This window comes from Microtus pennsylvanicus, chromosome 16 (genome assembly GCF_037038515.1).
Source record: "Microtus pennsylvanicus isolate mMicPen1 chromosome 16, mMicPen1.hap1, whole genome shotgun sequence".
Lineage (NCBI taxonomy): Eukaryota > Metazoa > Chordata > Mammalia > Rodentia > Cricetidae > Microtus > Microtus pennsylvanicus.
This window is the reverse complement of record NC_134594.1, coordinates 46,812,298-46,839,761: the sequence shown is the minus strand read 5'-3', so window position 1 is coordinate 46,839,761 and position 27,464 is coordinate 46,812,298. Positions and strand designations below refer to the sequence as shown.

Here is a 27,464-nt window from a genome sequence, read left to right as displayed (position 1 = left end):
AGTTTCTCTCCTGGTTTTTTATTTTTTAATTGTTACCAAGTTGTACAGGGCGGTTTTTCCCTTCCTCACACAAGCTCCCCATTGTTAGCTGGTATTGTAATCTTCTACCTTGGTGGAGATCCTTACTCTGGACTTGATGGCCATTGACTGGGGGGGGGGGGGGGGAGGGTCAGATCACATCCCCAGCTGCTTGCTTTCTGCAGCTGCCTGGTTGCCTTTGTGGCTCCTTGCAGGATGCTTGCTGCTCCTTGCCTGGGTGTTTGGAGCTGGAAGTGCTGGAGGGAGGGGACATGGTTAGAGGGCTGTGGTGGGCTGGAAGGAGTCCCTGGAGCAGGATGGGGCTGACCTGCTGTGAGAGGCCAGCAGACCTAGGAGGGGCCTGAGCAAATAGGCCCTAGCTCCTAGGCCTGGGGAGCAGCAGGGCCCTTCTTTTTTTTACAGCCTCAGCAATTACACTTCAGCACTCAGGGCTCTGAAAGAAAAATTACAATTTAAAAGGAAAGCTCTGGGTGCAGGATTTGCATATGAGTGGCATCTGTATAATTAAGAACAATTAAACTCCCTGGCTGAATTGAAAGGGAGGCCCCAGCTACTGTTGCTGGGTCCTTGTGGAGTGCAGCCTGTGGCTGTCAGTTCTCTGGAATCCAGTTGGCAGGATCTTGCCATCTTCCCTGACTCTGCTTGTAGTAAATGGGATTCTGGACCAGACCTTTGTAGCTCTCCCTGATTTGTCCATCTTCTGTACTCTTTTCTGCTACTTCTTCCCTTTTCTTTCCAGGTAAGGGCCTGGGCCTACATCCCTGACCGCTGGCCGAGCTCTTTGCGGCATCTTCATTCCGTCCTTCCGTGGTTCCGTGGGTTCGCAGGCCTTTCTTTGCCAGTAGAGGATACTGAAGGTCTGGTCAAAGACCCTCACTCTGTATCTTTCTAATTAGCCCCGCGCTCTCTGCCTAGAATCCAGTGATACTGTTGCCCTGGGAATTTAGTTCTTTCTTTTCCTACCGTGGTGTGTCCCATGCATACCTTTCTCCCAGTATTGCTGAGGAAGCAAAACACAGTTTTCTAGGCTTTTCCTCGTCTGGTTTTACAAGAGCTTGCAGGGTCCCTGTGTGGAACAACTCAAGAAGAACAGGAGTTCAACTGTTTCCTGTCAGCTGCCCCCGGTGATGGAGGTACTGTGTACCAATAATGAGAGGTTAGGAGCAGTCTTTGAAAAGTTAGTTCATTTGGGCTCTTATTGATGAGATATTCTAGTTACTTTCTGTTGTGAAGAAACACCACGACCAAGGCAGCTTACAGAAGAAAGAGTTTTGGGGCCTTACTTAGTTTTAGAAGATGAGAGCACGGCCGCCACACCAGGAAGCCAGACGGTGGACAGGCAGGGCACTGGAGCCAAGGCTGAGAGGAGAGCTTTCCAGCAGGGAGCAGGGGTGGGGGTGGGGGGACGGAGGAAGGTGGAGGGAAGGAGGGGGGGGGAGAGAGAGAGAGAGAGAGAGAGAGAGAGAGAGAGAGAGAGAGAGAGAGAGAGAGAGAGCGCTTGCGAGCAAGCATGAGCGCACATGCACATACTTACTGGGATTGGCCCACAGCCAGTGACACACCTCCCCCAACAAGACCACACTTCCTAGCCTGGCGGTGGTGGCACATGCCTTTAATTTCAGCTCTTGGGAGGCAGGTGGATTCCTCTGTGCTCAAGGCCAGCCTGGTCTACAGAGCGAGTTCCAGGACGGGCTCCAAAGCTACAGAGAAACCCTGTCTCAAAACAACAACAACAACAAAAACAAAAACAACAAAACAAAAACCAAAAAGCAGCAGCAGCAACAACCAACCAACCACACTTCCTAATCTCCCCTCCTCCCCAGCAGTTTCACTATCCAAGAACCAAACATTCAAATGTGTCTCTGGGGCCACTCGCCTTCAAGCCACCACAAGGTTCCCTTCTGGGACTGTGATTCTTGGAAGTCGGATGGGGACATCACCCAGCTCTTCTGCCTCTGGTGGAGCTTGTCAGTCGGGAGTGGCTCTGCCTCTGGCTCCCCGCAGTGTCTCGAGGCTGGCAGTGAGGCAGAGCATTGATCCTCAACCAGCCCTATGCAGGCATTTTTATTGACAGCAGCCCCTGACTAAAGCTCCCGAGGACCACGGTCATAGTCAGTGCCCTTTTCCAGTGGAAGGCGGTAGAAGCCATCTTTTCTACCTAGGCATTTGGTTTCCTAATAGGTTAGGGCTGTGTTTGTGTTACTGTAACTAAGCTCAGGGCCTGGACACCACGACAATCTGGCACGGTCACGTCTTTGTGGCAGCAGGCAGATGCTGTAATGGGTGTGTGCACAGTACTAGTGCCTCTGAGAGCAGTGGCTGCTGGCTCAACTATAATTAGGCGTCTTGGTCACATCTGCCGTGAGAGGCAGAGCCATGCAGTTGCTGCTTCAGGTCTCAGGGACCCCACTGCATGCAGACACACTGGTCCTCTCCCTTCTCTGATACCCAGGATGTGTCTTTGCAGAGGTGGAGGAGAGCACAGGCTAGGGGCCACAGCTTTCCAGGAAACTTGAGCTTCCAGCCTGTTTGCTAGACCTTACATCACCGGCTGTACCCACATTCAGAGGGGCCTTGGATGTATGCCCAGCTAAGACCCCATTATGTGGAAAAAGGAGAGCCTGGGTGGTGTGTTAGGGGCCCGGAGAACAATCTACCACAGAGCCTGGCATAGAAACAGAAATGTTCCCATTGTCCGGTCAGGAGAACATTGCTTTGACACAGCGTATGGCTGGACTCACCTCCTCTCCCCGCTATCTTATATTAAGGAATACTTTTTTCTTCTGGGGATATGCTAGACTGGTTTTTCTTTGGGTTTTAGATGGAAAAAAATGGCCTTTAAGCCATTCTGACAGCAGGATTATTACATAGGCCTGAGCTTGGCGATAAGTCATGTTCTGTGGCCAGCTATGCGATGGGTGTTTCGGCAGACAGCTCAGAATTGCTGTCTGGAGGGTTCTGCTGTGTTTCTGTTTGTTTGTTCAGCTATTTGTTGGTTTTGCGGTTTAATCATAAGGCCACCCAGCCACATGTGGAACCACACGCCTTCATTGCTTTTTCAAACATTACTTTCATAAAAAATATATGCATTTCTTTCAACAGAAAGTAGTTGAACGTCTTGAATGACACCATATTGTGCAAATATTCATAGAAATAAAAATAGGCAGAGTGAAGCAGTGAGCCATGTGTGAATATTGTCTAAGTTCTCATGGCTGCTGTAAAGACACGCGGCTGTGTCATTATGGCCAAGCAGCCGCGAGCCCGCCCTAGGAAGCAGTTAAAGCTCAGGAAAACTCACCAGACTTCCCAGGCAGTGTTACTAACATTCTGTATATCGTCTAAACATTGTTTTGGTAATTTTCTCACACTGGAACTTTTTTAAAGTTTATTTTTATTTTGTTTTATTTTACATTTATGTACGGTATGTGTATGTGGAGCATATGTATGCACATTTTCGCTGAGGTCAGAGGACGGCGTACAGTGGTCAGCTCTCTCCTCCCGTAGTGTGAGTTCTTGGAATTAGACCTGGGTTGTCAGGCTTGCTGGGAAGAACCTTGAGGCTAAGCCATGCCTGGGCCTTTGTGTTGAGATTAAAGATAAATCAATGAAGTGTATTTCAGTTGAAACGTCTCTGTGGAAAGTAAAGTAACAGGGTTATTTTCTTCTATTGGGAAACAAAGAAACTTTATTTGCTTCAGTTTTTGTCATTAACCATTTTTTCTTTGTCTTGAGTTTTCCCTTTGTTTGAAACCTCTTAGATCTCCAGACCTTTCTCAGGTGGCTCCCCTTCCAGAGTGCTTTTCTTTTCTTTTCTTTTCTTTTCTTTTCTTTTCTTTTCTTTTCTTTTCTTTTCTTTCCTCCCTCCCTCCCTCCCTCCCTTCCTCCCTCCCTCCCTCCCTCCCTTCCTTCCTTTCTTTCTTTCAAATTGATTTAACTTTATTTTATGTGCATTGGTCTTAAAGTGTCAGATATCCTGGAACTGGAATTAAAGGCAGTTGTGAGCCACCATATGGGTGCTGGGAACTGACTCAGGACCTCTGGAAGAGCAGTCGGTGCTCTTAACAGCTGAGCCATCTCTCCAGCCCCCCAAAGTGCTTTTCTAAAGCTTCCTCATAGCAGATGATCATTTTGTCCTGTGAACACCCCAGATAATTAGGGCCTGGACTTCACTCTGGATTGTGTGTGACGCCCATCACACAATATCCACAATAGTGAGACAGCCTGTCTTCTTTGTCTCTGTATTCTTGAAACTCTCTGCCTTTGCTATGGTAAGATCCTAACGCAGGTAGAAGAAATGAATGTCAGTAGCCTGCTATTCCTGTATTCTGATAAGAGCAAGTTCAGCTAGCAGACTGATTCAAGAGCTTTTAGAGAATCTTTTAAAAAAGAGGAGATTTCGGGGCTGGAGAGATGGCTCAGCAGTTAAGAGAACAGCCTGTTCTTCCAAAGGTCCTGAGTTCAATTCCCAGCAACCATATGGTGGTTCACCACCATCTACAATGATATCTGGTATCCTCTTCTGGCCTGCAGGTGTATGTGGAGGCAGACACTATACATAATAAATAAATTAATAAAACAAAGAGGTGAGTTCAGTATTAGTTTTTCGTCACAATGATAAAAACCTACCACAATCAGCCTATAGGGAGAAAGGTTTATTTTGGCTTACGTTTTAGAGGTTCCATTCTGTGGGTTGGCCTCCCTGGTTAGGGGTCTGTGGGAAGTCAGTATGGTGATACAGCTATAAAACCCTTCACCTCTAGGCATTCTTGGAAGGGGGAAGGGAGGGAGGGAGGCAGGCTCTGGAGAGGAGGAGGAGGAGCCAGAGTCTCAACATCTTCAGGGCCATGCCTCCACTTTCCTGAATCCCACTGGGCCTTACCTGCCCCTTAAGGTTCTGCCATTTCCCAGCGGAGCCACAGGCTGCAGACCACGTCCTTAATGTGTTCGTCTTTGGGGGACTTCACACCTCCAAGGAACTGTCCATGCCAGCATTTATAGGGACTCTGTGGGAAGTGAGCATGCCCACTCTAGTTCATGGGTCGTTGCTTGTCTCCCTACTACCCTTGTTTCTGTGTGAATTAAGATGACCGCTGCAGACATCTTAGACTAAATTATGTTTGGTGCTACCTTGCTGTCCCGGAGCTGGAAGAAAAGGCAAAACAGATTTTTTGTTTTGCATATTATGAAATCACATTCTAACTATTTTAGCACAGTAGTATGACTTATCTCTGGGGTCTGGGAAAGATGTCGGTCTTTGAACCAGGAAGGAGTTGTACCTACGCTGAAAAAAGGAGAAAGCTGGCGCAGGAGCCAGGGAAACACGCACTTAATTGCTGGTCTGTTCTTTGACAGATTTTTACAGCCCATGTGGCCACAAGAGTTCTTTGCAGCACGCAAAATGCGTTGTGACTAATGTGTGAATGCAATGGCTTATTTGGAAGTTTTTTGAATTGCAAATGCAGAGCTTTTTGAAAATAAAGTCCTGATAGTGGGAATGGAGAACAAGAAACTCAGTGGTATGAAAATGTGACATCCTGGAGACTCCTTAGAGCCCCTGCTGTGCTGATAAAGCTGGCATCAGGAGTCAGGGCACAAGGCTAGCAGCTCAGCAAGCTGGGAATCTTACAGATTCCCAACTGCTGTCTTAGATTCCGTCTGGAGGGGCTGGCAACTGTCTCTCCAAGAGGTGGTTCTGGTATAGGTGGTATAGGTGGAGCGTCAAGCTGGGAGCTTCAGAGGAGTCTAGGCCACATTACACAAGCTTGGGGAATGAGTAAGTTAAACCACAGAAACTATTGAAACTACTGATGGCTGAGTTAAGCGAAAAAGAAAAAAAAATTATTGAAGATACTGGCAACAGGGAATCTTGGCGGCTAGAATGACCACCAAAAAAATTTGCTAGGGATACTGCCACCCTTGCCACTAACACAGTTACACTATTGTTGCTGTGGTTGCCCACAGGAGGAACTCTGGCATCCATCCTTCCTTCCTTCCTTCCCTCCCTCCCTCCCTCCCTCCCTCCCTCCCTCCCTCCCTCCCTCCCTCCCTTCCCTCCCCTCCCTCCCTCCCTTCCCTCCCCTCCCCCGCCCTGGTTCCCTCCCCCTCCCTCCTTCCTTGCCACTCCAGTGCCTGATGCCCTGGTCACATCTTGTCATGTGACCATATCCTAGCCACAAGGGGAGCTAGTAAAACTGGTAAGAGCTCAGTTCCAAGTTCAGAAGCTGTAGAGTAGGAAATCTACAAATGTGGTCAGGTAGGTATTGAATAGGCACCAGATAACAAATGCCTTAGAGATGGCAGACCTAGTAGGTGGGCAGGAACCCTTGGTCAGAGTGAGAGAACCAGGGAGAAGAGCCTCAGAAACAGTCTTGTGCAGAGATGCACAGAGAACGAGGGGACAGACAGATGGTACAGCTGTCAAGGAAGGATGGCATGCAGAAACAGTTTCCTAGAAGGGCTGCTCCAGAGGTGGCAGCCAGCAGCGAGATTAAGGAAGCTCAGCCCTTGACTCCGCGGCTTATAGATCGCTAGTGCCATTAGCAGGAGAGCAGAGAGCTGCATGGTAACAAGGAAGGGGACGCCCGGTCCCGTGTGTTCACAGCTGGAGCAGGAAGGGGACACCCGGTCCCGTGTGTTCACAGCTAGAGCAGGAAGGGGACACCCGGTCCCGTGTGTTCACAGCTGGAGCAGGAAGGGGACACCCGGTCCCGTGTGTTCACAGCTAGAGCAGGAAGGGGACACCCGGTCCCGTGTGTTCACAGCTGGAGCAGGGAGGGGACTCCCGGTGGTCCCGTGTGTTCACAGCTGGAGCAGGAGGGCTTTGGCAGGTTGTGTAAGCCCTCCAGTCATCTCCTCATGTATGAAGTTGGCATGGTGCTAGTTGACTTCCTGCTACCTGAGGAAATGAACACTTCGATAACTTCCTGTTGGCTTGTGGGTTTAGAGGGTCCTGCCAATGACCGGGTGGGATAATGGCTTTTATGTCTGTGGTGGAGGTGCTGGACCTGGTGGGGAACACACAGAGAGCAAACTCTTCACTTCAGGTCTTGATCCTTTGAAGACTACTGCCTCCAAGGACACATTCCGAAGGACCGAACACCTCCTACTAGGCTTCACTTAGAGATTCTAGCAGCACTCAGAAGCAGCACACTGTGGACCAAGACTTTAACATGAGGCATTCTGGAAGTTCTGATCTAAGTGTAGCAGATGCCGAGCTCCCACCAGAGTCCTTACAATAACCTGTGATAAGATAAAGGCTGGTCTAGCATCTGGCACCTCGGAAGGCCTTGCTCTTGGATCCTGTGAGTTTCCCGTCTTGTCAGTGTTGAGAGCCTGAGGGAGGCCTTGTTCTGAGTTAGCCATTCAGCTGTGACTAGCAGTCAGTAAGGCCTGCCCCAACTGGGCATTTTCTGTCTCTGCAGGGATTGAGCTGTGGTACAATGCACACTGTGCAAGTACTAAGTTCTCTAAGGCCTCTGAGTGCAGGGACCGAGTCCTAGAGGCGCCTGCTTCTTGCTCGGGGGATGGGTATCTCGTTGGGTACACACCACTGAGAAGAAGGGATGCAAAGATACTGATGCAGGGCTCCTTACCCTCACAGAGGCCACAGGTCTCGAAGCATTTCTGTTACTGCCATAGTGTGTTGCTGGAAGCAATGAGAACAGTTTAGTAAGTAGGTCTTTAATGTAAAGTGTCTTCTCTGGACACCAGAATGGACCCTTTCTTTGTTTAGTTCTCCTCCTGTTCTTACTCATTGGCCAAAGCCATTGTCTTGGCTTTAAGCTGTTCTAAAATTTTTAATTTTGGAAAAAAAAAACCCTGCTTGCTGTCTAGGTGTTGGAACAGTTTATTAAAGGGCAGCCAGCTCGGTAGATGGTAAGGTTCTGAGCGCCACTGATGGAAAAGATGCCTAAGGAGTGTGGAGAACAGTTAGGTGCCATCCCTGCTTCTCCTTCCTTGGGTGGTCACTGCGAGTCTCACATTCTGTTGAGTGGAAAGAGCAGGCCATCTCCTGCAGCAGTGCCTCCATCTCAAGAGAGTGGGAAACTTTAGGGAGGAAAGCATAGAGGGCTTCATCTGCTGGAGCAGGCAGAGCACCGTGGACCTGGCCGACATCCCTGTGGTCCAACAGCAGAGCCGGTTCTGTGAGCCACCGCGAGGCCTGGGGTGGGGGGGCTGCCTCTGCTTCACCCCCCCCCCCCCCCCCCCCGCTTTCCTCTCCCTGCTTCCACTCTCTTCTCAATTTTTACATCTCTGCTGACAGTCGGCCTTTTGGATACGGTCTCCATCCTGTGTCCAGCTGTGGTAGCTGCTGACTGGGTTCGTTTCACACAGCCCTGTTCTCTGAGCTCAGCCTGCACACATGGAGTCCGGGATTTCACCACAGTTAAAAGGGAAAAGAAACCTTGCCTTTTTTGTTTGTTTGTTTGTTTGTTTCATTGTTTTTTTTCCCCCAGGAAGGTTCTCATTCTCAGTAGGAGAGCCTTGTGGCTTGTTGGTTAGCATACTCCCACACTCGGGATATGTCCCGAGGAGGACATATTTCTTAGGCTGAGCACCTGCTCTAGAGCTGCCGGGGTGGAGTCACTGGCTCCACTCTGGAAAGGGGGAGATGACAAGCTCTCTGAGCAGCCAGGACAACTGGTTATGGTTAATTCATGCCCTTGTCTAAGCTGTTGTTTTTCAATGGTGCATATGACATCAGCACCTAGATCAAATTGGAGTAAGGAATCTAGGTGTTCAGATAGCTCTGAGAATGTCAGCTGCATCCAGCACAGTCCACCCATTCTGCAGAAGAGGGAACTGAGTTCTGTACCATAGGAAACTGTTACAGCTGCATCTGGCTCAGGCTGTCTTATGTCTGATCAAATGTCTTTTCCCTTGGACTAGTCATCTTTTCAAGCTTATTTTAAATTTAATTTTGTTTAATTTGGCTTAGTTTTATGTGTATAGAGAAAAATATTGCTAAAGTTTAGGAAAAAGAGAAAGACAGAGGAATTTGGATCATTTAGACAGAGATATGCCTTTTTTTTTTAAATGTAGGATGCCTTGATTTGGGTCATATTGACAAAAATAGACCTTAAAACTGTGGATGGGCTTCCTTAAAGTAAGGACTTATAGAAGCAAGATAATGCTGTTAGCCTGCGCAAGGTTCTGGGTTCAGTCTCAACCCTCATCTTCCAGTAAAGACTAAGAGTGTGAGGGGAGAGGGTGCATAGATACGAGTGCCTGCTCTTGGAGTGTGAGGGGAGAGGGTGCATAGATACGAGTTCCTGCTCTTGGAGTGTGAGGGGAGAGGGTGCATAGATACGAGTGCCTGCTCTTGGAGTGTGAGGGGAGAGGATGCATAGATACGAGTGCCTGCTCTTGGAGTGTGAGGGGAGAGGGTGCATAGATACGAGTGCCTGCTCTTGGAGTGTGAGGGGAGAGGGTGCATAGATACAAGTGCCTGCTCTTAGAGTGTGAGGGGGAGAGGGTGCATAGATACGAGTGCCTGCTCTTGGAGTGTGAGGGGGAGAGGGTTCATAGATATGAGTGCCTGCTCTTGGGGGCATCGCCACCTGCATGGTCCATCCCTAGCTCTGTCCTGGAAGCAGAATAGCTCCTCCTGTACTGGATACAGAGTAAGAGTGTAAAACACACAGCCTGCCTTTACAATTGGCTTTTACAAAATGCATATGTTTACTTTACGCCATATAGGACTCTCCTGCAGTAACAGAGGGCAGGTGAGATTTGCCATGCCTGGATAATGGTTTGTCTTATTAAGGGTGAAATGTCTGATTGATGCTAATTCTGGCTGGTGGAAGAATGGAGGTGAGAAGGTGGCTCATAGTTCATTTCCCAGAGCCTCTAAGTTATCTCTGAACGTGTTGGTTTGGAAATGACTTTGGCATTTCAAACATAGCGTTAAGTTCTTAGCACGGATAATTTGAGGATAACTTTTGATGTCCACATGTGACTAAATTATGGCCACTAGCTACTTACCAGCTGTTGGAAAGCCATCCACCTTCCCCCTTAACTTTTGCACCACAGCAATGAACACAAAGGATTTCTGCGACTCCTAGAAGTGTGGAACTTTCCCTATCAGCCAGTGGGGGGTCAGCTCTGCAGCAGATCCCTGCCGGAGTCCTCTCATCTTGTTCAGTTCCAACATTTCCTGTCTTCCCGGAGCCTGTAGGCCAAGACCGTGGCTTCCAAGTCTCTTCCCCACTGGAGATGCCAAGCCACGGGCCCTGGTTGTTTTCCCCTGTGCTGCCGATCCACAGGCCGTGGACAAGGCTCCCACACCGTTGCCTGGGTTTTGTTATGTGCATGAAGTTTCTGACTGTGGGTTTGCAGACCTGTGATGTGGGAGACAGCCCAGGTCTGTGTTTGATTTGTTCTATTCATAGACAGTACTGCCACTCCACGGGACCTTTCGGCCCAGAGGCAGCGCAGACACGGCCCAGTTGCCTTCCATTTGTCTTCCTTGCTGTTTTGGTGTGATGAATGTCATCCTCTTTGTAACACGATCTCGCAGTTATTACATAAACCATGTCCAGGCTTGAAGCAAAGGCCTTGTCTCCTCATTCTGTCTTCAGAACAACTGTAAGCTAAATACTGCTGTCCACTGACCTTTTAGATAACAAGGCAGGCTTTGACAAATTAAGCTACTGACCCACTCAGCACAGGAAGGCAATGGCCAGGAGTGTGGAACCAGGCTTATTAGACCTCTGCAGCCCAGACTGTCATCCAACAGGCTGGGCCTAGTGGGTTCCCTGCAGGTTGGTTGGTGCCTGAATTGATAGTGTCCTCCATTCCAGCTGCCACAGATCTGAGTTAGGGTGCTGGCTCTGACTCTTCGTCCTTTGTGACTTTGTGAGTTGATGAAATCCCTCAGGCTTCACGTGTCTACTTGGAAACCATGTACCAAACCTCATGCTCAGCTTCCTTCTCAGGGCCCTGGACAGAAGGGTTGCTGTCATTAGGTGTTGCTCTTTATTAATGTAGTGTTTCTGTAGCTTCTCCAAGGCTGCTTGTGTTTCTCCTGGAATGCCAAGCCCTGACCAGCTTGGTGGAGAGTGGGTACCCACGGTGGACCTTTGAGATGTTCTCTGCTGTTCCCGAGACAGCTCATGGTCTTTATAAGCAAGACAGAGCATTAATGCTGGACTTCGGGGGTTTGGAGGAGTCCAGTGAACTGCACAGCTACCTCTTCCATGTCCATTCTCCAGTGGGTGGAAACGTTGACGAGAGTTGGGGAGATGAGACCAGTCACTTTTATTAGTGCGGCTGCTTTTGGACATCGACTCAGAGGGAGGGTTAGAGGAAGGGCATTTGATGGATCAGAGGACAGAAGACGGGGATTGTGAGGACTGTGGGGCCGGTTCTCTGACCCTTCGACAGATTGTGCTTTCAGGAAAGATCTAAAGGTCAGAAAACATACTAGTGGAAGACTTACGGTCCAGATGACAGGCTGGATTGGCTTTCTGGGGACTTTCGGTGGGGGGTGGGGTGAGGAAAAATGTCAAGATTCTGTTATGGAAAGCTATTCTGAGTCTCTAAATAAAGCATGCTCACTTAAGGAGCTTCCCTAGTTAAACATCTCTGAGTTATATAACTTTCAAATTGTCTTATGTCTGTCTGTCTGTCTAATTCATCTATCTAGATGTTTATATGCTTTGTTATATTTTTGTCATTTTTTTATTTACATGTGTTTTCTATGTGGTATGTTTTTCTACTGAATTAAATTGATCTATGACCATTCACTTTTAAAAATATTTATTTTATGTATATAAGTGTTTTGCTTGAATGTACATATATGTATATATATCATGTGTGTGCCTGGTGCCCTAAGGAGTCAGTCAAAAGGACAGTCAGATCCCTAGAACTGGAGTTAAGGATGCTTGTGAGTCACACTCTAGGTGCTGGGAACTGAACCTGGGTCCTCTGTAAGAGCAGCATATGCCCTTAACTTCTGAGCCTCCCTCCAGCCCTGTGACCTTTAAGGGAAATGAGATCACAGTAATGAGCAACAAGTGCTGAAATGAGTTCATGTGATCTCATATATATAATCCCAGCACTCAGGAGCCAAGAGAAGAGATTTCCATGAATTGAGACCAGCCTGGGCTGCATAGTGAGTTTCCTGCCTAGCCTGGGCTACAGAGTTGAGTCTTCATCTTAAAACAAACAAAAGCAAACAAAATCCAGACCTGTCTGGAGAGTATGTCTGTCTTCAGGAGTTGGCCTGGCTGTGACACACTGGCCTTTTCCTACTGACCTTTAGTCTAACAAATTTAGGTACCAAAGTTTCTTTAAACCTGCTTTACATAAATGCTTTTCTTTATTCTGGGTGTATGAAGAGAGGCCTGTTACCTGATTGCGTGTAGAAAGAAACCTAGCAGTCCTTAACTGGGGCCCCGTTTATGTCGTCCTCATGCTGATGAGATCTATACACTTGATAAACGGTATATGAACTGTAAACTAAGAGCCTCAAAATCTTTCGTAACTCTAGTTCAAATCTGTCTGTAAGGGAGTAAAATTATATCTCTTGAGTTTAAAGTCAATGGCCTAGGTAAACAGCTGCAACATCCAGATTTGAAAATCGCATCAGTACCTCTTCTTTTCTCGTCTTTCAGCTTCTCAGAGAAACTGTTCACTGGGAAAGGCTTACATTTCCAGCCGTCGGTTCTAGATTTTGGGATACAGTAAGTACCTTTTTATTAGAATTCATTGTGTTTGTACATATCTTCAGCATATCTTCTTTATTTTTAGTTATGTATGTGTGTGTCTCAAGACCTTCTAACACATTTTAAGAATTACATATTTTCCTTGTTCCACCCACCTGGCTAATTTATCGTTATTATTAGAATAGAACAGTAGCCAGCAGCCAGCTCACCTGGATTCCCTCACTTTCCTGGCCCAGTATTTGCCCTTATTATTTTGATATTGACCTCAGGCAGACCGCATACTTTGTCCTGATATGGTTTCAATTTCAGATGCAGCATCAGGATCTTGTTACTGCTTTGTCTTCCTGGGCTCTGATTTTAAGGGTTAGCAGTCTGCTGGTCCCAAGACTGGAAGTGCTAGTCATTCGTACATTTTCATCGTTCTTTTGCCATATTAAATTAATAGATTATCCTCCAGTTGTCACTACCAAAGGAAATTCATACCCTTCTAACACATGTAAAAATAGAATATTGAAAAGTGGACTAAAAATAGGCGGTGGTTAGGAGACTTCTGTCTCCCCTGGGAGGGACGGTGACTGCCGTCCCCCCTGCTGGGTGAGTGCAGATCTCAGGGAGACGTCTGTGTTCTTGGAAACCAGAATGCTTGTGTTCCGTTATGTGAATAGTGTGTAAAGCAGTGGGGAATAGTTTAAATGCCAAGTTTAAGTAGCTTTGTTGGTTGGTTGAGACCTTTTACTTAAAGCCACTGAAGTTTGTGCTCATTTATGGCCAGAAGGCAGATTTCAGCCCAGTTCTCTGACTGGTTTATTAGGTGACCCTTACGTTTTCAGTAGGTTTTTGATGTTTGTTTTTGTTTTGTTTTTCTGATTTTTCAAACAGGGTTTCTCTGTGTAGCCCTGGCTGTCCTGGAACTTGCTCTGTAGACCAGGCCTTGAATTCAGAGATCTGCCTGCCTCTGCCTCTCAAATGCTAGAATTAAAGGTATGTACCACAATGCCAGGCAGTAAAAGTTTTTTTTTTTTAATTGAACTATTTTTGGGACTAGAGTTCAGCAGTTAAGAGTGCTTGCTGCTTTGCCAGAGACCCAGGTTCAGTTCTAGCACCCATATTGGGCATTTCACACCCACCTGTAGCTCCAGCTCAGGAGATCTGACACCGTTGTCTGAACTCTGTGGATATCGTCCCCCAAATACACAGCCTTCTGGTAATGCACTCACTCAGGTGCACACCATATAAATGAAAAAAAAAAACCAAGTAGATAAAATTTAAACACTGAAAGAACCAAGACTTTAGTCACACTGGTGTGTGTCTTACTTATAAGTGAAGGTTCTAAAATATTTATGATTTAAAATATACATCAGATATATTAAAATCTTCCATTAAGATGAGTACTTAGAAAAGTAGCCATGGAAGCCAGGACAAAATATCCAAAACATTGAACATAGAGAAACAGTGGGCATATCATTGTTACTCCAGTGAATGTTTCCCTTTTTAAATCAGAGTAACCCAGGGTGCTCTGGGCTTGCTGTCTTCAGTCTTAAGGACCCTGCTAGGATGAACGACTCACTTCTACTATTGGAAAACCTGCAACAAAATTACAGAAAGACAAGTATAACACGATGATTTTTGCCTAAATTGGAGTAGGTTTATTTTGGGGCCATACTAATAGAACTGTGGTTTGGGGTAGCTGGGAGACTGACTTGCAGGCTCCTCTGCCTTCTAATTGAGCTAGAGGATTCAGTGCTAGACGGTAGGAGTCAGTAAGACCCAGGCCCAGCTGGAGGCCCCTCCTGTGCTGTGTGTGACAGCCTCTTCACTAGATCATCACTGGGAGGTTGGCGGGAAGTCTTCAGATTGTGTATAAAGCTTTCTGCCTGTACAGGTTTTTGTTTGTTGTTTTGGTTTTGAGACAGGATTTCCCTCTGTACCTCAGGCCGAGAATTTGACATTCCCCTGCCTCAGCCTCCTGAGTGTTCTCCCACGGTACTGAGTTCCATGAAAACTCCCTCTTCTTCCCTTTCTCCCTTCTTTGAACTGTCACGAAAATCTATTGCCAAACAGTTCATTATGAAAATATATTTATACCACTATTGAGTGCAGAGTAAAATAGGCCGTTTGGAGGAGAGATGCGGATTTTTGTGCTGACTAGTGGTCAGGTAAGCTTATTCTAAGGTTTTGGACACTGGTTCAGTTTCTTTGTATTGTTTTTTTGCCATCTCTGGACATCATTGATCAGTCGTGGGAGAGAGGGAAGTATTCCCCTGCCACTCCTTGGATGTGTGCCTCCATTTCATCTCAGTGATAATCTGCTGTGCGCCTTTCTTCAGCTCAGGGGGCTGGGCTTTGCCCCTGCTGGCTCCTTGGTGCTCGGGGCAGCTTTCATGGTGAATGAAGTCTCTTATCTAAATATACCTTGGTTGGAACGAGAACCCTAGCTATGCTGGTACATGCCAGGGTTTGTTTGTGTTTTTAAACAGACAAACATGCAAGCTCTTAATAACCCAGATGTGCTGAATCCTTACACCACAGAAAGAAATGGAGTGCGACTGTAGATTGTCATTAGTCTTATAAAAATAAAAGCTATTTATTTATTTATATTTCGTTTTTAAAACCGTTATGTATTAAATGTTTTATTTCCAACAAGATTTAAAAATTGTTCTGTGAGGGGCTGGAGAGATGGCTCAGAGGTTAAGAGCATTGCCTGCTCTTCCAAAGGTCCTGAGTTTAATTCCCAGCAACCACATGGTGGCTTACAACCATCTGTAATGGGGTCTGGTGCCCTCTTCTGGCCTGCAGGCAGACACATAGACAGAATATTGTATACATAATAAATAAATAAATAAATAAATAAATAAATAAATAAATAAATAAATGAATGAATGAATGAATGAATAAAAATTGTTCTGTGCTGAGAACTTTCTCCCTGTGGAGGGGAACTGTACAATGCCTACACCTATTCTACTAAGGTCCCAATGACAAACCAAAGCTTGACTTCACCAAAGGGGAACCCATGATTTATTGGGCTTGCATACAGACCTGAATGGGCCGGGGGGGGGTGTAACTGACAGATCATGAGTAGCCCCCAAACAGCTGCACTGGGAAGTCCTTATGAATGGTAACACCCATGGCTGTGCAGATGGTGTCTCTTTCCTTCAGCCCTCCACAGCCTACATACTCCAGCCCCTCTCCAGGGCCACATGGAATTGTGAAAATTATTTTCCCAGCCCCTCCTTCTGTGAGGGACTGTCAGCTGTCAACAGCCAGCTGATCTTCTGCTACCAGACACAGCTGGACACATGGTGGAGGCTCTTGGCCTGAAAAATATACGGGCTCAGTGGTATACATGGCACCCCGGGCTCAGTCTTTAGCCTAAACAATGTAAGTGTATGCATGTGTGTATGAGTAATGCTGATAATCACAATTCTCTTACCTTTCTGTTTCCCTAACCAGGTCCCTGGGGCATCCTGCAGCGAAGCTTCTCTACGCATACAACCCCAGCAGGGACAGCGAGGTTGTTGTGAACTCAGTGTTTATAGCTGCTAGACACTTTCATGTTCCGCCTGTCCATTGCAGGGTGAGTGCTGATCTTCACCTTTCCTGGTGCTCATGTTCCATTTTCTAGCCGTTTGTTTGCTTTATGTGTATTTATCACCCATTTTCTTTCATACTTACAGTGGTTCTGGGTACCTAATAGGGAAACATGTTTAAAAGAAGCTGTAGTAATGTATACACACTTAGCATGGTTAGAAAAAGTTTATAATATTGATCTTTTAAGATTGCCATGGATTCTGAGGCTTCAGTAACTAGTGCTGGCTTTATCGTTCCCCCTCTCAGACCTCACGAAGCCAGGGCTCCTTGTGAACAGCAGGGTTTATGCAGTTAACTCCTCTCGCGGCAGAATTGCAGACTGTAGTCCTCTGTAGTTTTCCAGTGACCGTAAACTTTCTAAGCTTTTCCTTATTTTGATTGCTGTATCTGCTTGGTGTTACAATGCTGATTATTGTATCTGCTGGGTGTTACAATGTTGGTTACTGTATCTGCTGGTTGTTACAATGTTGGTTACTGTATCTGCTGGGTGTTACAATGTTGGTTACTGTATCTGCTGGATGTTACAGTGTTGGTTACTGTATCTGCTGGGTGTTACAATGTTGGTTACTGTATCTGCTGGGTGTTACAATGTTGGTTACTGTATCTGCTGGATGTTACAGTGTTGGTGACTGTATCTGCTGGGTGTTACAGTGTTGGTTACTATATCTGCTGGGTGTTACAATGTTGGTTACTGTATCTGCTGGGTGTTACAATGTTGGTTACTGTATCTGCTGGGTGTTACAGTGTTGATGACTGTATCTGCTGGGTGTTACAGTGTTAGTTACTGTATCTGCTGGGTGTTACAGTGTTAGTTACTGTATCTGCTGGGTGTTACAGTGTTGGTTACTGTATCTGCTGGGTGTTACAATGTTGGTTACTGTATCTGCTGGGTGTTAAAGTGTTGATGACTGTATCTGCTGGGTGTTACAGTGTTGGTTACTGTATCTGCTGGGTGTTACAATGTTGACAAACTACTGAGACCAAGGAAATGTGAACAGAGAATCCCTTCCACATTCGCTTCATAGTCGGTTTGTTTTATGTGGATAAACACTATCCTCAGGGTTTTACTCATATGTTAACATATTTAATAATAAATCTACATATGTGTACAATGTCCTTTGTACTTAAATAAAAACAGAACCGTGTTAGCTGAGCTGGTGGACATGTGTGTGTGAAGGTGCGTAGGAAGGTGAGGCCCACGACTCATCCTGAGTGAGAGTCCTGGGCAGTTGTCTGCCAGGAGTTGGCAGTCTGCCTGTGGAGTGCTGGAGATGATCAGTTTGGAGCGGCTCAGGGCTTGGTGATGCTGATAGGTATTGACGTGCAGGGAACTGCTTCAGGGACAGTCAGGAGGGACGTCTGTGAGCGCTTTTCCAGAGGGCTGACTAGGTTCTCCTCTCCTTTCAGGTTGTCCCAGCGATGGGGAGAACTTCCTTCAGGATTATTTTCTTACCTACTGAGGAAGGGAGCATCGAAAGCTCTTTATTTATTAATACCTCTTCACATGGAGTCCTTTCCTACCATGTAAGTAATGTTTCCTTTTGCCACATACTTGCCTGTTGATTTAGAGAACTTGCCTGTTTTCTTAGGGGACTCTTGGAGAGATTTCCTACTGTTTCATGCCATTAAACTGTAACCTAGAGTTATGCAAAGTCTATTAACTTCCAGCCTTCTGCGGTGTGCGCCTCAGAACCTCCCCTGCAGCCTGACAGCCCCTGGGTCTTCAAGGTGTGTTAGGGTGAAGCAAACACTATCTACCATACAGTTTTCTAGAATAAAACTTGGCAGGCTCTTTTCTCTCAGAGGGGTGCCCTTGGCCCGCCTCCCCTTGCTCAGGAGTATTTCTGGCCAGGAGATGCTATCATGCGCGAGGCAGTCCGTTTCCAGGAAGCTCCATATCCACATCACTACTCCAATCGAGAGAGTGGGAAGGGCGCGTGGAAATGCCATGTTGCTGTTGTTCCCAGAACGGGGATCTTAACTCAAGAATGACACCCGGGGTGTCCTGGAGATGGGGCCCAAGCATGAGATTTGGTTATTTGTGATAATTCCACTGAGCACATTGGTCTCAGAGGTGTTCCTGTGAGGAGGTTGGCCTCACGAGGAGCGTGTAGTTCTCCTGTAGGAGAGGATAGATGTTTGGTCAGCAGGTGCACGCAGACCAGGCATTCTGACACTGACAGGCCTGCTTCTCTTGCTTCCCTGTAGGTGTCTGGAGTGGGCACTCGCGGAGTCTCTACAGAAGGGTCTGCCGAGCAGCTGCCGAACGCATACTTTCTGCTTCCGCAGGTCCAAAGCATCCAGCTTTCACAGACACAGGTCATTTTAACAGAGCTACTTAGAACTAGCTCAGAGTGTGCACAGCTGTTCTGGTTTATGTGGTCAAATCAGGGTTTGACTCTCTTTATTTTAAAAGTCTTGAAATGTGGAAGTAATAGATAGATTCAAAGTGTCAATGAATGAACTCTTTCCCTCCCTCCCTCCTTCCCTCCCTCCCTCCATACCTGAAAGATGGCAGGGCCTCATTCATTCTGGGCAAGTGCCCTTCCTCTGAGCTGCAGCCAGCCCTACATCCTTCTAACAGCCTGGAGCTGCCACTCCACAGTGTCTCTAGCTCTGCCGCTACTCTGTAAAATGCTTCTGCCTCTTTGTTGTTAGCCATTGGGCTGTGTGCTCATGGTTTTTTCTTTCTTGGGGTATAATTTCACAATGAGGCTGTAGTCATAGACCATGAGTTGTTTTACAGGGCTTGTTAAATCTTCCTGGCTGCTTTTCAGGAAGACAGAAAGAACCGCCAGAGCCACCAACAGCGACAAGCCTCTATAGATGTTTACCCATCCCTTTCCTCTCTCTGATTCCTGTCCTATCTGCTTACGGTTTATGGGGGAAACACTTGTTTTTTTTGAGGCAGGGGTTTACTGTGTATTCCAGACTGGCCTGGAACTTGCTGTGTAAACCAGCTTAGCTTCAAACGCATAGAGATTTGCCTGCCTCTGGCCCTTGAGTGCTGGGATGAAAGGCCTGCCCTACCACATTTTGCAGGAGGACCTTTTTTTTTTTTTTTTTTTTTTTTTTTTAATGTTTTAGAAGTTCTTTAGAATGCAGTTCTCTTTTCCCATACCATGAATCGGGCCCATCCACCAACTGCATAATATTTTCAGTGTGTTCCTTTAGGTGTTAAAACTTAGACCCAGTCCTCAGTTTAAAGTACAGCCCTTACCCTGAGTGGCCTTGCGTGCCAGGGCCGTGTGGATACAGGGTGAGCGCTATGCTCCTGACGGGTACCTAGTTTCTGATCTTCAGTGCACTGCACACCACCCCCTTCCTCTCGCGGTACTATGCCAGCCTCATCTGGAGCTTCTGTGTGCCTTTCTCCTGCCATGTGTCCTTTGCTCCTGCTGTTGTCTCAGCCCCCCCCCCCCTTCTCTAGGACCCTTATCTCAACCTCTATCAACTCAGAGAGTTCTAAGATGCCTGTTCCCTCTTCCCATCCTGGCTCAGGATCTTCGTTAGAATGTCATAGACTCGTGTTTCTTCCCTTGAGCACACAGGTCGTGAGTTGTGGGGAGGGCACAGTGGGTAAGATCACTTGCCGTGGAAGCACAGGGGCCTGATTCCAAACCCTCAGTACCCACATGACAGCCAGGCATGTCCATGTGCTTGTGACCACCGTATTGTAGGACTTGTTAGACACCATCCTAGCTCCAGGCTTTAGGAGAGACCCCTCTGTCAATTGAAAGACAGAGTGATACAGGACACCCGATGACAACCTCTGGCCTCTACATCTGTACGTCAGTGTGCATATCCGTACAATGACACATTCTCCTACAGTATACATGCGCACACATACACAATGTAATCAGTTATAGTCACTGCTCTGAGCTTTTTCCATGCTCCACAAAAGCAGTGAGGTCTGCTCCAGATTGCTAGGTGAGGCTTCTTTCCCCTTACCAGATGGCTGTGGCCAAGGTCTGCACTGTCAGGTAGCTCTGTGGTGCCAAATGGGTTTTGAAGTTTGTAGACAAAAGCTCATCTGAAAGCAGCACTTCCATCCAGTTCAGATGCCTGGAGGTGTTTTCCAGAAGGTCCCTGTTTCACTTTCTCTTAGCTTAGTCATGATTAGGAAAAGAAAATTCTTAAAATGTTTTCCAGGGCTTCTTATATACCTGAAAGTAAAAATCCTACAAAGCCTAAACCTAGGAAGTACTATGGAATTCCTGAAAACATATCCCTACTGTACTTTTTCTACTAAGCTGTTTGCTTGTGTGTGCACACTCCTCATGTTTGTGGGCTCTGGTGCCAGCTCTCCCTGTCAGAGGAAAGTCTTTAGTTTCCGTATGAAAATAGTGTCTTGGGATTTTACTTCTGCTGATGTTGCTCACCTGAGGTGGAAGGTTGTGCTTAGGGAGTCATGCTTCCCCCATGGGGTTCTGGGTGTCCAGTGCTCAAGGCAGAATTGTGGGTTTTTTGTTTTGTTTTGTTTTCTGCTATCAGACCTAAAAGTGTCTGATGCACAGTTGAGGAGTGAGATGTCTAGACAGAAATAAGTATATTATCAACTTTACAAAAATGTCTCTTTAGTTCCATTGGAAAAGAGGTAACTTCATCTTGTTTTAAGGAGAAATGTGTAGTTAAGAAATAAAATTATTTTACGTGTGTCAATCAAGTCATTATATAAAAACTGAGACCAAGATAATAGAGTGATTTAAAAAAATTTTCAGTTAAGACTGATAGGTGTGCTTGTGTATGTGTTTGTTTGCCTGTGTGTCTCTCTGTGTGTGTCTGTATGTGTGTGTGTCTGGGGTGATGTGTGTCACCATGGTAATATGATCTGTTGTATACAGGGGAAGTACGAGCTTCTTAGCTTTGTTAAAACGTGTCCATCCCTAGCTATGGCCTAGTGACCCTCTCCATCCTTGGAGCTCCTGCCTCTTTTCCCTGAGCATCTTATCCTTCATTCCTTTCTTCCAGCTCCTTTTCGTGAGATTTTACCCTATCCTGCGTGTCCTAATTCTTTATTTCAAGACCCAGTTCAAATGCAAGCTTCTTTCGAACTTCCAGGTCCCCATTCAGCCCTGTGTCTGTTCTCCTTGGCACTGGGTCCATTCCCTGCTACTCTCCCTCCTGCTCCCAGGGGGCTCTCCCGGACAGGGCCATGTTGTCTTTTTATAGACTGTCCGTATCAGCTCGCTGTGTAGTACATCGAAGGCCCCAGAGTTTTAAATAGATAGGTGAGTCAATGGGAATTTGAGCTGGGATCCCCAAATAGCACATCTCCCAGCCGCTCCGTCCAGGGTGACAGGGCTTCACCTTTTCTCCACACCAGCCAGCTGACCTTCAGCAGACTTACCACCACAGCAGGCGACAGCATTCTTATTTTAGAAGTTGTTGGAAGGATTTAGAGTTTCGATTACTTGGTTAGAGGTCAAGATTAGGGATTGCAAATGACAACCGAGTATGATTTAAATTTTCCCCCAAATGTATTGTCATAATGATTTTCCTCTATGTTGAATTATTCACGATACTGGAAAGAAAAAAGCCAATGAAAATTTATGTAGCATTTTTATTATGGCAACAACATAGAGGCAGTTTAAAACTCCACAGTGGAAACAGGATTTGCCCAATTAGATTGTCAGCTTAGCAGTATATTAGAGCTTCTTCCAGACGGTAACTAGGAGGTCCACGTGGAAGTGTCCGACAAGTGAGTGTGTAGTGCCCAAGGTCGGCTGCGTGTTCCTGTGATGTAGCTTTCTGGTGGGTGGAACGTGTGAGTTTTCTGTTAGCTCACAAGACAGCAGCACTTTTGTCTATGATTTAGTTTGTTTTCTGTTGCTGTGATGAACACCATGGCCAAAAGCAAGTTGGGGCAAAAAGGGCTTATTTGGCTTAAGTATCCTGAGTCCCCTGAGGGAAACCAAGGCCAGAACCTGGAGGCAGGAACTGATGAGGAGACCATAGAAGGCGCTGCTTGCTGACTTCCTTCTCAGGGCCTGCTCTGCTTAGAGGTGCGGCACTGCCCCAGTGAGCTGTATCAGGCACCTGCCCTAGACCTGCCTACAGGCCCATCTGATGGAGGCATTTTCTTGCTTGACGTCCCCTTTTCCCAAATAACTTGAGCTTCTGTCAAGTTAACAAAAAAACTAACCAGCCCAGCTCATTTGCAATTCTTAATAATAAAAATATGATTACATATTATTACCTCTTTTTTTCTTCCTTCCAGCTCCTTTCAAATCTATGACCTCTTTTTCTCTCGTCATAGTGGCTGTGAACATGTAAATATACACATAAATCTATACATGCAGCATGCTGAGCCTGTTTAGTTTTGCTTGTATGTGTGTTTTCAGAGCTGACTTCCTGGTATTGAATAACTATTTAGGGGCTCATCCTTGGGGAAGACCGGGTCTCCCTCCCTCAGCACTCACTCATTTGCCTAGAGCTCTTTTTTTAGGGGTTGCACCCCATGAAACACATTTTTTTTTTAAAAAAAGCTTTTTTTCAGTACCTTCTTGGATCTAGGCTGCTCACATGTTTTATTGATTTCTTTGATTAAAACAACTTTTGAAACATGTGTTGTCCCAGTATCCACCATTTTATCTGAAAGACTAAAAGGAACTTAAATTTTTAGAACCACTGTAAAACAATAATTATCTAAAATGAAATTATAGGATAATGTAGCAGCCTGGACTAGTTACAGTTAGTGGGAATTATAGCATCTGAGGGTTGTATCAAGACGCAGGGCCCGGGATAGCTCTATCTTATACAAGACATTGCTCTGCAGACTCAGTGTCTAGCCCCACGTGTTTAGGCTGCCCGCTGGAATGCCCCACGGCTTGTGCAGAGCTGGTGTTCCCACTGATAGGCACGCTGGCACAGAAGACTTAGCATTTGAAACCGTGAAAAGGGTCTCAGAAAAACAGGTTGTGAAGTTGGGGCTTTCCAGGGCCATTTTCGTGTGGAAACCTTGTCTCAAGTGCCTTCTTCATGTGGTCTGGATGACTGTCCTGCCTGTTCTCATGGACTGTCCTGGTGTGGCTCCGGCCACCAGGACAGTCCATGACTTTGTTTTACAGTCTCAGAATCTCACACCTTTCCCCTAAGTGGTCTTAGCCCGTGGATGGAGATGACTTCAGAGCTCAGTTCCCAGTCGCTTGTGCTCCCTTTACCACAAAACAACCAGGCTCTGTACCAAGTGGTTTAGCATTGCTGCTTTCTTGAGTGCTGTATATTAGAATGACTTAAAAATCTTACATCTGGTCTTTTATGCCCCTAGGAAGAATAGATTCAGTCTATCCTGATTTCTTAAAGTGCTGGTTTTCAAAAAGACTTTTCCCTGCATTTTCCCACGGGCTGGCTCTAAGTTATTGACCCCTCCAAGCTGTATTGTCCCCATGTCCCCATGTCTAAAAGGGAATCCTGTCATATTCTTTTTTAAGTAAAGACTTAGCATATGTTATACACTAATTCATTAAAGTAAAATGGGAATTTTCAAACATAGAGATTTGTTAACTTTGTTTGTTTGGTTTGCTTCTCTGTTAAGGTTAAAATTGCAATAATTTTATTCTTTTGGGAAAGAAATGTCACCTTTTCAATCTCCTTTAGACAGATGCACTCGGGTCACAGGCAGTGTGGACGTACTTGAGCTCCCCCTTGTGGGGTTCTGAACTACACCCTACCACAGTAAAACAGTACAGTTTGAGTCTCCCTAAATTAGAGAATCTGAAATCCAGAGTGCTCTAAAATCTGAAAATTTTTGGTTCCCAGTAGGACACCACAAATGTGATAGTTCAGTGTATACTAATTTTTCATGGCAAGATTGCTGGAAAATATTATGTAAAATTATGTCCAGACTATATGTATAGAGTATATGAAACATAAGTGAATTTTGTGTTTAGACATGAGTCCCATCCTCAAAAGAGCTAATGATACATGTGGAAATATCCCAAAATAAAAAATTTCTTTTTTCACGCCCCTAGAATAGAAAGCATTCATCCTGTAGTGGTTCCTGTCTGTTAGGGTTCTCCTGAGCACATGAGTCTTGCTTAAACTGGCAGGTTATAAAAATCATGCATGCAAAAATTTTCAAAGAACAACAGAGCATTGACTTTTAAATCATATCAGGTCTCCATGTTCCTAATCCTCACACATGTATGAATTGTCATTCTGTGCTCTTAGCATTATTCCTCCATTCAGAGAAATGTGAGAGGGAAAAAAAAAACCCTTTTAAAATTGAACCCACCTTATACAAATGTGTACTTTGAAAATAGATTGATACGTTTTTCCAATTAAAATTGAAATTTTTGAGTCACAAGTACACACCAAGAATCAGGTTTTGATTTATTCTTTCATTTTACCGGTGTTGTTTCCTCCCTTTAGGATGTTGCCTATTTCAGTTCCGTGGTGTCTGTGGCGGTACACTCTATGTTAGTTCACGGCCATAGCCCAAGTGCCTACTTAGGGGGAAGCATGGGATTAGGTGCTTATGATTGGCTGGAGAGAGTGGGCCTTGACCAGATTGTTATGGTGTAAGTGAGGAATGTTAGAAAAAGTTGGGTAGTGTGCCCATGCGTAAGTGATGGTTGGTTACTCCGATGTGGCTTCTGGGGGTATTTAAGCTGAGGCACGAAGGGTAAATTAGCCAGGGATTGGCACAGCTGGCAGGGTAAGGAAGTGGGTTCACTGTAAAGGGACAGCAATTTCAAAGATGCCCACTGGAACAGTGAAGCCAGAGTGTGGGCACAGAGGGCCCCCTTTGTCATCTCAAGAAAGGATCCGGCACTTAGCAGAAGCTTTGAGGGTCACCACTGACGGAGTTTGGGTATATAGCAGCTCAACTTGAAGAGCAAACTGTTTCTCTTGTTTTCGAGACACAGTCTAGCCCAGGCCGGTCTTGAACTCTCGGTCCTCTTGCCTCTGTCTCCACATGCGTGGGTGGAGGTGGTAACTACCATGCCTGGTTTACCATGTGAACTCATTCTCTGTGCAGTGTGGAGGGTGGAGTGGGAAGGGTCCTGGGGGGAGGTTACCGTGCCCATAAATTTCTCTCTGGATTACTGACGAGTGTCTTAGTACTTAGTACTGTGATTGTGTGTGGTGCAGAGCAGACCCAGTGCACAGAACGAGGTGCACAGCTGTATTCCAGGAAGGCCTCGTTCCCAGGAACAAGCAGAGGACTGGAGTTAGGCTGGGGGCACAGTTTGCCACCTTGGACCTCCATTGCGTTAGGATGGAGACATATGCACGGTTTAAGGGGGTTGAGGAGGCCACTGTAACTTACTCGTGATTCATTTAATAGAGGCTGAAACAGTGGGTTGACGTTGGTTTCTTGGGTTTGGACTTGACAGCTGTGTGGATAATGGCAGGACTGGTAGACAGCGCTGCTAGGTGATGGGTGAGTTCGGACCTCCCTGCTTGTTGGAAAGCTCCCTTGGAAGCTGGGGCTTGGCGCTGGGAGCACAAGAACACAGCGCCCAGATCAACCACATGAAGCCACCATGAAAAGAGGTTCCGGTTGAACTGGACCACGCGGCCGTCACTCCTGACTGCCCTGTAGTTTGGATCAGTGCTAGACCTTTCTTATTCATGTCTGTGGTGGAGGGGCTGTGTGGGGTCTAATGGGAGCACGAGACCCTCATGCCCTGACTGGCCCTCCTCTCTGTAGCCCACACACATCTTGACCGAGAAATTACAGTCCCACTCTGTGCAGAGTGTGCGGCTTTAGGAGGAGCCCACATGGAGGGAGGAAGAAGCCACTCCTTAGCCAGTGAGACCACAGTGACCCCTGAAGACCAGTGGGGAGGATGTAGCAACCAGGCCACCCTCACACCCGCGTGTTATTTCCATTTTTGATTGTACAGAATACTAGTTACTAGCACTAAGTTTGTAGGTCTGTTGATTTCGCTTACATGATCAAACTATCTTAAATTTTGTACTGTACTTAAGAATGTAATATACTTTATTAAATTTTTTCTATACTTTAACTGCATGCATGAGAGTAAAGTAACCCTTTTTAATATTGAGGAATGAGCCAATGGACCCAGGGTCTCACAAATATCAAAAAGCATTTGCTTTATCATTGAGCTATACCTGGTGCCTATAATGTATTCTTATGTGATGTACTTAAGGCTTATCGTCTCACATCGAACTTGATGGCTGTGATCCTAAGAGTGGCTCTGCCTGGAATCGGATGCCCACACATAATTAAGCAAGCCTTCTTTCTTTGCTGAGCTTTCCCAATGCAGACTCTGGCTGTTGGGCTGAATCTGTTCCTTTTATAATGACCATGATAGAGACCTCATGCAAGAGAACCTCTCCAAGGCCAAGTTTCCAAGATTTGCACGCTCTGCTAACTTCCCCTTCTTTTCCTGTCTGCAGACCCCTCTCCAGCCTGAACAGCCTGGACAGCGGTGTCTCCTTGATTGGGTCATTCACTTCATGACTTTTGTGACGTTCTGTCAGGACCTCACCCCACACGGCTGAGATCTTTGGCCTTGACAAGCCCTGCATTCTTTCCCTTTGCCTTTGTCTCCCATCTCCCGCCCATAGGTCTTGCACATGTTAAAACCGACAGGCAGTTGACATCTGGACCCTCTTTTTGAGGTTTCTATCAGACTCTAGGGTCATGGCTTCTTGTGGCCACTGAGCTGAGAGAAGGCACACATTGGAAAACAAACCCCTGAAAGCATTTGGTTGGGCATAGTAGGGCACTTGCATAGTCTTAGCACTCAGGGCACTGAGGCAGGAGGATGATAAGTTCAAGGATAGCCAGGGCTATGCTGTGAGAACTTTTTTCAAAAACCAACAAGCCTGGAGCTGGAAAGATGACTTGATGGTTAGGAACACTTGTTCTTGCAGAGAAACTCAGTTTGGTTCTTAGCACCATGTAGGGAGACTCACAATTGCCTTTGATTCCAGCTCCAAGAAACCTAATGGCCTCCTTTGGCATCTCGTAAGGCTTGAGCACACACACACACACACACACACACACACACACACACACACACACACCTTAAAATAGAATAAGCAAAACGCAGTAATTCCCGGGCAAACCCACTTTAATATAAAAGTATATTTCTTTGTTTAGACCCAATGTTAAACACATCTCAGACAGTATTCATGTGTATTCTTGGAAGCTATACCTGCTTCTAGCCTTACTAGGAACGTTCAGTTATC

General features: G+C 46.2%; 1 protein-coding gene across 6 annotated transcripts in view; it reads left to right on the top strand.

Annotated features, from left to right (window-relative positions):
• The window catches only part of Tmem131l (transmembrane 131 like), a 116,553-nt gene that overhangs the window by 56,075 nt on the left and 33,014 nt on the right, over nt 1–27,464 (top strand). For all 6 annotated transcript variants that reach the window (XM_075950373.1, XM_075950372.1, XM_075950378.1 and 3 more), the window contains 4 exons: nt 12,657–12,725; nt 16,158–16,281; nt 17,703–17,819; nt 18,504–18,614. In XM_075950373.1, the coding sequence (XP_075806488.1) occupies nt 12,657–12,725; nt 16,158–16,281; nt 17,703–17,819; nt 18,504–18,614 (421 nt within the window). The remainder of the gene's footprint in view (nt 1–12,656; nt 12,726–16,157; nt 16,282–17,702; nt 17,820–18,503; nt 18,615–27,464) is intronic.